This window comes from Salvia hispanica, chromosome 5 (assembly GCF_023119035.1).
Source record: "Salvia hispanica cultivar TCC Black 2014 chromosome 5, UniMelb_Shisp_WGS_1.0, whole genome shotgun sequence".
NCBI classification, from domain to species: Eukaryota; Viridiplantae; Streptophyta; class Magnoliopsida; order Lamiales; family Lamiaceae; genus Salvia; species Salvia hispanica.
The window spans coordinates 3054829-3066974 of NC_062969.1; the positions used below are offsets into that span (position 1 = coordinate 3054829).

General features: G+C 32.3%; 1 protein-coding gene across 1 annotated transcript; it reads right to left on the reverse strand.

The window, feature by feature from the left end:
• Nucleotides 1-10045: 10045 nt before the first annotated feature.
• On the reverse strand, nt 10046-11732 carry LOC125190410 (gibberellin 2-beta-dioxygenase-like). Its single transcript, XM_048087720.1, has 3 exons — nt 11286-11732; nt 10840-11191; nt 10046-10573 (listed from the first exon to the last, which is right to left on the reverse strand). Exons 1-3 carry the CDS (start codon nt 11696-11698, stop codon nt 10316-10318), a joined length of 1023 nt encoding a protein of 340 aa, XP_047943677.1. The 5' UTR covers nt 11699-11732; the 3' UTR covers nt 10046-10315.
• Nucleotides 11733-12146: the final 414 nt, after the last annotated feature.

Consider the following 12146-nt stretch of genomic DNA (forward strand, 5'->3'; position numbering starts at 1 on the left):
TTGCGGCACCTATTCTTTCACTACTCTCCTTACTTTTTTCTTTTTTGCTTTAGTCATTTTTAAGTACTTCGTTTTGTGAGGATTCATAGATTGTTTGTGAAGTTCTATGCATCTGATTTTTTTTTTCTTTCTATTATGATAACTATGGATCATTTTGTGCTTTTATATCACTGTCGAGTTATGGCTTGAGCTTGTTAAGTTTATTTAAAAAAAAGGCATTTTATTTTATAGTACTCCCTCCGTTCTTCATAGTTGAGTCATTTTATCATTTTGGGAAGTTTCATCATAACTAAATCTAATTTTTTTTTCTCTTTTTTTACTTTATTATCCCTTACTTTATTCTTTCTACATTTTGTTATTACTTTTTTTTTTATTTATTTAACACACTCAATATTTCTTTTTAAAATTCTGTGCCGAAATTTTTTGCCTCAACTATATATGAGCGAAAAGAGGGAGTACTTACAAAACACAAAATGAACAAAGACTGACTGTATATACACCACTAAATTAACAATTAGCACAACAGCACCAATAATTTGCAACTGCATATTATGATAATATATCCTACAAATGGCGGGCTAACTAATGCAACATGTTATAAACAACCAATAATTTGATTTATTGTTTATTTAATACTATTTTTTAAAACATTAGCATCACAATCAAGACTTTGAGAGCATTTCAGGTGAATACATTATTCATTTGCAGTAATATATGTGTAACCTATACAAAAAATAAAATCACACTAAGATAATCTTGCAATTCGAAAATCATACATACATGAATAAATTAGTCCGAAAATTAACTACCCCTTGAGTTTATTTCATAGATATGTATAAATCTTGACATGAAATTTATGGATTAAATTTTCTTCTTAAACAAGTGAAAGCTGCAAAGTCAGAATTGGTTACCTGTTGACTTTGTATTTACTAATCAAAGACTTTTTACACTTAAACAATTTTATTTTAATATCCCATTAACCCAATTCGTATTTGGCGAGCGGCATTTAATTGATTCAATTAACGTCGTAATTATATATGAATCTAAATGGAAAATATGACAAAGTGTCGCTTTAATTATTTGCTTTCTGATGAACCTGGCCATATACGTTTATTGACTTAAAATTTATACTGTCAATTTCTATTATGTATTTATGATGATTGGTATGTGGTTTTTTTTGAACTTATTGGTGAAAACGGATAAGTGTTATTGTGTCTTTTTTGTTGGTATTAAATGGTGTGGTTGTCTAGATGATGATGATCTTGTAAGTTGAAATATGTTGCTTTAAGTAGTTTTAATGTTTTTGTTTGTTGGGTGTTTTTTTTTTTATCGTTTTCTTGTTTGAACATCGCTCGGTTGGGGTGTTCTTCATGTTGTACTTGCTCATTTTATTTTATTTTAGTTAGACCGCAGGTGTATCGAATCTGTCTTTGGTTGAATTCCACTAATCCTATTTGATTGGATTTGCGGATTAAAACCGAAAGTCTCCCAGCAGATGGCGAGATTTGAACCCGTGACCCAAGATCACTACATCTCTGCGCTGCTGCCCATAGGTATTGTACCCGCTCATTAATCTTTAGCATAACCATTTTTTCTAAGAAGAGTGTACTATACATATTAGTAATTAGTAAAATGGACTTTCTTTTACAATCTATTTATATTGGCTCCCCAAGTAACGCATTAATTGTATATATCTAATTTCATTTATTATACACATACCGATTTCGGTTTTCTATTTTATTCTTTTCACAAAACTCTTCGGCATTGAAAGAAAAGGTTTGGCACGATTGTAACCACAAAAGTCGGGGTCACATAACTGATTATTGTGGTCGATATTTCAGAGCAACATTTTCATAGTTTTTTATTTTATAGTTAAATAAATTGCTACCAGTTGAATATTTTCTATTTAACATAAAAATATATGGTACATTTATTTCGAGATAATGATTTGAAAAATGACATGCTAGATTTTTGTGGCTAGAATTGCTAAGAATCTCCTTCAATTTGTTTTTAGAGAGGCTAGATTGTTCTATTAAAAGTGTAATGATTTCTAAAATGGAAATAACATCATTTCTCATAATTACTTTATTCTCTCCTCATTAACTCACAAAATAGCACTACGCAAAATCACGCACATAAAAGCATAGGTTTTATTTTTCAATGGAAATATAATTACATGACTACTGAGTCGCCCTTATTTGAAGGTTGCATTGGTAATCATGCTTTAAATGCCTCTCAATCACGCGTGACATCACCTTCTAAATTTTTTGAATTAAAAAATTTAATATCCATTAATTGAAGTATAAATCGTGTAATTCAATTATGATCTTAATTTTAAGCTCCAAATAGAACGATCATGTTTTTTTTAAGCTACATGTTACTCAAAAATCAATTATGATCATCCAACCACTTGTCCCTCTCACATTCAACATTTATATGTGGTAATATCTTTCAATTTTGCTTTATTAGTAGGATACCACAAACAAAAATAAAGTTAGGACGTGCAAGTTGTGACATCTATTTGTCTCATCTTGTGCACGTTTTATTGTGACATACTTAACTTTTTTAGGGGAATTATTCCGCGCAAATAATCTGCAACTGTTGTGATAATGAACAATATTTTAATAATGCTAAGTCGTAAATGAAAATTAATTATAATCACTAATCATTTGCATTCCGGCATTCATGCAATCATGTGAGTTATAAACAAATATGAAACCAATTTTATTTGATAATGAAAAAACCACCTGTTTTGACGGACACAGAAAGATAAATTAATGCATTCACTAATTAAGTCGGTGAGATTGAAATACAGTTGCCTATCAAAATCACACGATTGTTTATTTCTTCATTTGCCAATATCTATATCTAAATCGAAACACTTCACATTCTTTTGCATGCTAAAATTATTAATTGAAACTCTCTACTGTACTTTTTATTGAGAGGCTCTCGATTAATTATATCAGATGTGATAATTTTCATAGCAGTAATTAATTATTTTTATATCTCGACTAATATATAATGATATGTATATCAGATGTGATAATTTCCATAACAATAATGAATTATTTGTATATCTCGATTAATATGTAACAGTAATATGTATATCAGACGAGGTCATTTTCATAACAATAAATCATTATTTTTCCATAGGTGAATTAATTATTTCAGATGTAGTAATATATAATAGATGGGATGTGATCAGGTCCATAATTGAAATTATGTTAAAAATAAAAAAAAATCTCAGTTATTGGATCTTCTGATGTAATCGTTAGATGAATGTCACGTATCACCTAATAATGTAGATTGTGTAGTCTAATAATGTAGATCAGCTAATAATGTTACGTGTGTTAGGCTAATAATGTAGATTGTGTAGTTTAATAATATAGTTCGACTAATAATGTAACTCTTTTACTGTAATAATGTAACTCAGATACTATTATCATAATCATCCAATCTAATAATTCAAGGACAGAGATTTACTTTAACTTTTGATAAAAATTTCTCTTATGGACTATAGTGCGCCCTTATAATAGATTATGTTATCGTATATGATTTGTACGTTGATCCTAGACGGTCGGATAAAAAATGAAATCTAGGCCCATGATAAAAACCGGTATTGGGCTTAAATAATTAAATGCAAAAAACTGAGCCCAAATCATAAACTATATGAATCTAAAGCCCATGCCATATCATTCTATCCCCTTAAGAATTAATTCATGATTTATGATACGGTCGCCACACCTACAAGCCCACGTGATTATCAAACCCAAGCCCATTAAAAATAGTACTCCCTCCGTCCCACAAAAGACGTCACACTTTCTTTTTTAGTTTGTTCCAAAAAAGATGTCACATTTCAATTTTTGAAAAAAATTCTCTCACATTAATATAAAAATTATATTTTCTCTCTCCATTTAACACACATAAAAAAACCTCCTAAAATCCGGTGTCATCCCACAAGTGTGACATCTTTTGTGGGACGGAGAGAGTAGTAATAAACAAAAAGAAAAATAAATAAATTGAATTAATTTCGATAGTTCTTGATATTACAACTGAACTAATTTCGAAACAAGTAACATACAAAAAGAAAAATAAATAAATTTAACTAACACAAAAAAAATAATTTAATAATGAAGTCCGTCAAATATTAAGATTCAAGCAAAAAAATCTCTTTTAAGTTAAAATATACTACTATAAGGACCTAACATAATAAAAAAATTATAAATCTACCGAATAAATAAAAATGCATTAGTACAACGATCTAATGAAACAAAATTTTGTAGAAGTACTCAATGAAACAAAACAAAATGTATTAGCACAAGGACCTCTACGAGTCTTTTGCCTCAATATTATTTCATTCTTCAAAACTTATGTTGTACTCCCTCAGTTCCAAGGTAGATGTCATGCTTTTCTTTTAATTTTGTTCCACAAACAATATCACATTTTCTTTTCTTTTTTTCTTTTTAAAATTTCTTCTTACATTATTAAATAAAAATATATTCTCTCTTCCACATGAGTGAGTGTAATACATCCTTCCACATGTTATTTCATTTTCTCTTTTCTAAGTTAGTTAAACGCAATAATTTGTATTGTAATACATTTTGTGTTTTGATCAAGAGTCATAGGCATTCTTTAAAACCCAACTGATCATACATTTATTATGGTGAATCATGGATTAAAATTTAATATGGAAGAACTAGTTTGTCGTGTGAAATAACAATAACAGTGTCTATTGCAAAATTGATCTAATTATCTCATGATCAACCCACAAGCCTATGATGTTGTGGGAAGAGTACTAAGGCTGCACAGTACTCTAATCAGTCACTTAAAAGCTGCAAGTTTCATTGTGAGATATACTTTAAGGGGTACTTATATTCATGATGTATTGTGCTAGAAATGGACATATGAAGATACATGGTTATGTCGATGCAAATCATATTGTTTAGTGAGAATTTGGTCCCTTGACAGAGCAAAGAGCATAAAGTGGTGGCTATTTCGAGTGTATAAATAACTTGAAATGTTGTGGTAGCGAAAGTAGTTGACCAACCTTTCCACCATATGAGACATACCGGACACTTTGTGATAATAAAATTGCAAACAATATCTATAGGAATCTAGTTCAACGTGACCAAGGTCCTACACTTCATCAAATAAAAACTTTGAAGCATGTAATGTGACTCTACCATTTGTCCGATCTGCGGGGACCTTTAGCAGATATTTTGACAAAAGCAGTACATTCTTGGAGCTGTATAGAGTTCTTAGTAAGTCGAGCATCGTTATAATCTCAATACTCAACTTAAGGGTAGTGTTAGAACATGAAAAGATAGCTTGGCACAATTGAAAGAATGAGTAGTTGTAATTCATTTTATTTCCTTATGAGGCCTACATGAGGGATTGAAATAGACTAGAAATATATCAATCAACACAATGGATCTTTCCCCTACATATTAGCCACAATATCATCCAAGACAAAAGAGGCATGTTATTACATCAATCACATGTAAAACACAATCACACACTAGTATGGTTAAATCCACTAACTAAAAAGAACATGAAGCAATGAGGGAAAGTTTAGGAAAGGAGAGATCAAATTGTGGCAGACATCTGCCTAAATATCTGTCTCCCCTCTAGTCTTTTTTTACAATGTGCGTTACAACATGTGGCGCTATAGATGGATGAAAGGTATATGCACAAAATATCCATTTTCATCACTAATTATGATGTCAACTTTTATTGCTTGTGAATGTCCCCATATAAATTCAATGAACGTGAATGGGATTGAACATAGAGTTCCATAGAAATAATGGCTATAAATGAGTTACTTTCATCATGCATTTTCAACGGCTATTGTGTTGTGCAAGCTCCCTTGAATAAATTTGATGTCGGTGGGATTTGATTTCATGGCTTCATCACTAATTGACTATATACTATACTCATCATTTTATTTCTTGCTTCGTGCTTCAATTTTACTCGAGATTTTAGAAATTGGTGATTTTTTAATTCATGTGATTGATTTCACATTATGTCTATTTGGCATTCTATATGAGAATTTATTTTGATTTTTCCCTAACTATATCACATTAAAAATCTCTTATTTAGCTTCTTTTTTTTCTTGTTCACTAATAAATGTCATATTTTTAAATTTAAGAGCATAATGTGAGTATATTTTTTTATTTTACTCGTAGTTAATATCTTTTAAATTTTGGTAATTAATTATAATCATAGGCATTTATTATGATAATTAATAAGGCTACAAAAGAAAATGTTTCTATTTTTATTAATATGTGATATTTGATGAAAACACATATAAGTAAGAATAATTGGAAGAAAATAAATCTGAGGAAAAATGGTTGCCCCAGCACTAAGTTAACTTCGCCTGCAATCTCATTTCCAATAGCTATATATTTTAATTTCAAAATACATATAATTCGTGGACAAATATGGTATATACACGTTTAACTTTCACAAAATACGTATAGCCTTCACAATCAGAAGGGGCCACGCGAGGTGCTAACTACACTGAATTTATAGACAGGTTTTACAACACGTGCTAGAAAACGTTTATTAATAAATATCGTAACGCGGTTTCATATGGACCAGGATATGACGACTTTATTAAATTTGATATTTGGAGTTTTAATTAGTTTTACAAAGAGACAAATTCACTTTAATTTTTGGAGATCGAGGTTTATTTCTGTTTACGTCCATTACCAACAATCAGTGACAATTGTCACACTGCTTATGCTTATTAGAAATACGAAAAAAAATCTCAACCCATACGGACAATACTCTGATTATTACAATAGCAGCGCCGGACAACTAACATAATAAAATCGGATATTACAACAAAATAGTAAAACAAACTATATAAAACAATAAATTAATTCGAGGAAATCTCTCTTTTCGCAAAAAGTGAATTACCCCATGACTAGTGAGAAACTTCAAAACGTATATATATTATTATCATAAAAAAAAATATTCCTTGTATCACATTATTATTGTGTATGTGAGTCTAGTATCCATATTTCGAACTAAAATATCTATGGGGAGATAGATAATGAAAGATCATAGACTTGATCTGGATATTTTGGAAGTGGAGTGTAGCATACATAGTTCGCACATATATATATTGAGAGAGACCATTAATTATATGTATAGAGAGAGAAGATAATGACTTATAGGAACCAAATTAGATGGTCGGTTATAACAAATAATCTTATCACATGAAGTCAATTTTGTAAGTATTTTATTTTATTTTTTAAATCAATTTCAAATTAATTTGAATAATGCATGCTCAAAAATTCGTCGTCCACCTAGCTAGTTCATAAAATAGCTAGGTCATTGGTGAGGCCATGAAGTTTTCAAAAAGTGTTTTCGTATAATGATGAAAGATTCTTTTAATAGTTCCACCACCAATAATTTTACAAATTGAGTTATCTATAGACTATAGTACTTTCTTCTCTAAAGATGGGGAATCTAATAAATTATAAAGACTTCAATTATGAGCTAAATGTTAGCCTCTAAATAATGAGAAAAAGACGGAGTTCTGATTTAATTCAATTTTTTAATGAGTGTTTTCTGAGTATAATTCATTAAGTTTATATTTAAAAAAGTATAGTTAATGTTCTACATAAGGAATGTGATGCTTATACAATGATAATATCCCAAAAGTCAACAATTTGGTGGTTGAAACCTGCAATTAGATACGATGTCTCTGATCATTATTAATAATAATTTGACAAAGAATTGTGTGACAGATTAATTGTATGATGCGACAATTATTTAGACATGTTTAGAATTTTATAATTAGGGAATAGATAATTGCAAATTGTATGGCTTTTGTGGGGCTCAAAGTCAATATAAGTGTTTGGTTTGCAAAATTATATATGTGATTAAATTTGTACCGTATTTGGTTGATGAGATTCAATCCTATAACTCAATTTTAGATGGATAATCATGGGATAATATGGAACCCATCACAAAAACCGAACACCACCGTATATTCGAGATATTAGCGGTTAAAAATATAATTAATGCTAATATAATTAATGCTCCTAGTAATTACAAGTACTATTTACTATTCCGTATTTACTATATTAGCGGTTAAAAAGATATTACATGAAAATAAAATATAATTAATGCTCCTAGTAATTACAAGTACTATTTACTATTCCGTATTTACTACTACAATCCTGAAAGAATTAGCGGTTAAAAGTTACTCCCTCCGTCCGCGAATAGGAGTCCCGGTTGGCCATTTTCATCCGCCCGCCATTAGGAGTCCCGGTTAGACATTTTATCTTGGGAGTATAAAAAATGACCCCATTGTTCCCTTAATTTAGAAGTTGTAATTAATTTTAATCCATTTTGATTGCAATTTCTCACTCTCTCTCTTAATGTTAGATTTCATTATTCCAAAGAATAAAGCAAATAATAATATAAATGAGTCCCACATTCCACTATCACACACTTTACACTTAAACTTTTCTTAAAACCCGCACCCAACTCAACCGGGATTTCTATTCGCGGATGGAGGGAGTAACATTTAGGAAATTTTCGTTTTAAATTACTACTCATACATTACTACTCCATAAATCAGTTAAACTTATGATAAGATAAAAATTGAGCAATGAAAATTATATCCATGATTAAATTTGTACTAGTATTTTTCCCACAATAATGGTGTAAATCTCTGGGAATTAAAACTTAGTCAAGTAAGTTTGGTTGAAGAAATCGAGTCGTTTAGGATTTTTTTAACAAATACTAGTACCATTATTTTATATCCTCTCTCTCGTAGAGAGTGAAAGATTCTTTTTGAGTACAAGGTTAGGAACCAAATCCCATAATTCCTCTTTCAATAAAATTACTAAAAAAAATCTTGTTTAGTCGATCTCCTTAATTCATTTTTCTTTTTCGTACAAAGAATCGGTGAGACCCAAAAATTTGCAAGAAACAAATGAGAGTTCAAGAGTAATCAATCAGATAAACAAAGAAATCATCGAAAGAATAAAAAAGAAAACAATTTATCCAAAACCAATACATCAAGAAAAATAACGAACAATTCATAGTCCTAAACTATATCAAATGATTGTTTTTAAGAAATTTAACTAGTCTTATCTTATGTTGCAATAGTCGATTATTGTTGGGAAATTGAAAGAGACAATTTAAACAATTTATTAGAGTTGCATCTAAAATCTCATTCTTGGTCAAAAGCTAAACCCCAAAACAATCATATCTATCAAATCGACGACTCTAGGTCATTAGTTGGGTGTTATAAACGTTTGGTAGTTTCAATTAAAATTACTATTAATTTTAATAGTATTCAATAATAATAATAAAATTTATCAAATTACACCTCTCAAAATGAATATAAGAAATTACAATCAAAATTAAATTGGGATGGATGCGAGTAAATACTACACTTATAAAAACATTTAGCTAGGTGGGGTAGAGTATATAGTAGTACTTAAAAACAATTCTTAAAGATTTAGAATGTCAAAAACCGTCAATTTGGAGTTGAAATTGTGGGCACAAATTCTTCGATTTTATCTCAAGCAATATCTAAACCGAATCTAACCAAGTACAAAGTGTTGAAATTAATAAAAGCAAGGCAAGGGACAATTGTACATCTTTGGATATTCTGTCTGTCGTTTTAGAAGGCAGCCGAAATGTTTGAGACTAATACACATTGAAACCACTCAAGACTATTTAACTCATGTTGTATTAACATATTTTTCCAATTATTGACACCAAACACAAAAATACTAATTTGACCACAATTAATATGTTGGACAATATTATATTACTAAAAACATACTCGTCCATAATCAATAATTATGTAATTCTAGTTTAGATCAGCCAAAATTAGTGAGAGAATATATTTTTGGTGGAATATTGATTTAATACTGTAATTATGGTTTATAAGTGGCCCACCGAACTGGATAACGGCCACATTAAAGGCGTTACGACCATTAATTGCTCTTAGTTTTTTCAAGCAGAGATGACATATACTATGACAATTCCTCAATTAATACACCAGCAGCAGAACTGCTCAAAAAGAGGGTAGTTGTTACTATTAAACACAAAACGAGAAGTTAGGTGATGAAATGAAACTGTTACAAAATTCAAAATGGAAAAAAAAAAAAAAAAAAAAAAAAAAAAAAAAAAAAAAAGAGAAAGATCCTATCTCCTATTCTCCACCTTTGCCCCAGTCAACCAACCTTGGGATTCCCAGGTTTTGACTCACTACACCATATATTTACTACCACTACTACTACCTTAAAAAAAAAAAAAAAATTAAGAAAAAGAAAGAAAAGATCTATTGGTCAGCAAGAGCAGACTTCTCAAAAAAGCTCAACCTATTGTCACCCAACCTTGTCTTGTAGGCTGACTTCTTGTATTCAGACCATGTGAATTCCTTATACAAACTCTCCTCCCCTTCCTCCATCACTCCCTTCACCGGCGCTATCCTCTCCGTCAACGGCGGCCCTCCAAAGTATATCATCGACACCCTCGACTTCATACTGTCCGCCACCACTCTATGCTTCACGCTCTTTAGCCTCCCGTTACTCATCACCTACAATTCCAATTCCAATTCCAATTCAATTTCATCGATTTTCTATATTCGATATAAGAATAGACATGATCTCTAGTCATCAGTACCTACATGTAGTTAATTGTTCAATTTAATTACAAATCAATTTTCTATATTCGATATAAGAATAGACATGATCTCTAGTCATCAGTACCTACCTGTAGCTAATTGTTCAGTTTAATTACAAATCAATTTTCTATATTCAATATAAGAATAAACATGATCTCTAGTCATGACCAGTACTGTACCTGCAGTGAGTCGCCAACGAGGAAGAAAAAGGTGGTGGGGTCGGGTGGGACGGAGTGCCACGTGGCGTCTGTGGGGGTTCGGATTTGGAGGCCCGAGGTATTGTTGGATCTCAACACGGACATTATTTGCGGGTCGGTGTGCTCCCCGAAGCCGATGAGGCTCCGGCCGCTCAATGCCTGCAGCTCCGGGCAGGCCGGGTAGTGGTTCATCCGGAAGCACGAGTCGCTCTTCTCGTCGCTGATCAGGCTACTCAGCGCCTCCCTCGTCTCCATCTCCATTTCCTCCGCGATCATCTCCAGCACCTCGCACGTCATTTCCCGGACCGCCGATACATACTCGTTCACCATCTCCCTGCAAATTAATCACAAATTCCCCCAAATTAAACCCTCAATCGCCTCCATGCAATGGCGAATTCCGGAAATTGAGCGATGAATTAGTGAATTACCGGAGCGATTGGGAGATTCCCGGCGCGGCGGAGGTAGGGTTGAGGGAGGCGAGGTCGGGGTTGGTGGAGAAGAGGAGGTACTCCACCCAGCCGACGTCGCCGTTGAGGCCGATGACCTTGCTCCCGTAGCCGAAGGGGTTTGCGGGCCCGGATTTGGCCTTCTCCTGCGGCGGCAATTGGAAGAATTTCATGGCTTCGCCTTCCAATCCGGCGAGGAAATCGTTAGAGATTCTGTGGTTGATCACTTTGAAGAAACCCAGCTGTTTGCAGGCGTCGACAATGAGGGTTTTGGCGCCGGATTGGGAAAGGTCCACGGCGGGGATAGCGAGGGAATCCCCCGCGGCCGCGGCCGCCTTGCATGTCTTGATTTGGGCGAGATTGCCGTCGACGATCGGCTGAGATAACACCACCATGATTGTGAGTTTTTAGAGAGAGAGAGAAAGAGAGGGATATTTTTTGTGAGGGGAGAAGGAAAGGAAGTGTGGTATATATATAAAGGGGGAGGAGGTGTAGTGTAATGCATGGAGAGAAGGGGGGCGTTACAAACTAGAGACTATAGAGAGACATCTGGCTTAGTGTAAGAGCTTTGGATTTTTTATAATTTCAAGAATGCATTGTCTATGAAATGTTATAAAGTTGGAAAAAAACATTAATCTTAAATAAGTGTGACTAAGAAAGTTGGAAAAAATTTAGTACTCCCTCCGTCTCGGCTAAGATGACACATTGTTTAGTCCGCACGAGATTTTAAGAGTTTTTGGTTAAAGTATTTAATTGGAGAGAGAAAAGGTGGATGTAAGTATTAAAGTAGAGAGATAAAGAAAGATAGATATTTTAATAGGAGTGAGAAAAAGTGGTTGAGTG

Bases quoted from the DNA above. Each gene is read 5' to 3' on its own strand.
- LOC125190410 (XM_048087720.1), bottom strand. From the start codon at position 11,698: ATGGTGGTGTTATCTCAGCCGATCGTCGACGGCAATCTCGCCCAAATC. The intron at 11,192-11,285 runs GTAATTCACTAA...ATTAATTTGCAG, and splicing joins GGAATCTCCCAATCGCTCCG to GGAGATGGTGAACGAGTATG. The intron at 10,574-10,839 runs GTACAGTACTGG...TTGGAATTGTAG, and splicing joins TCGTTGGCGACTCACTGCAG to GTGATGAGTAACGGGAGGCT.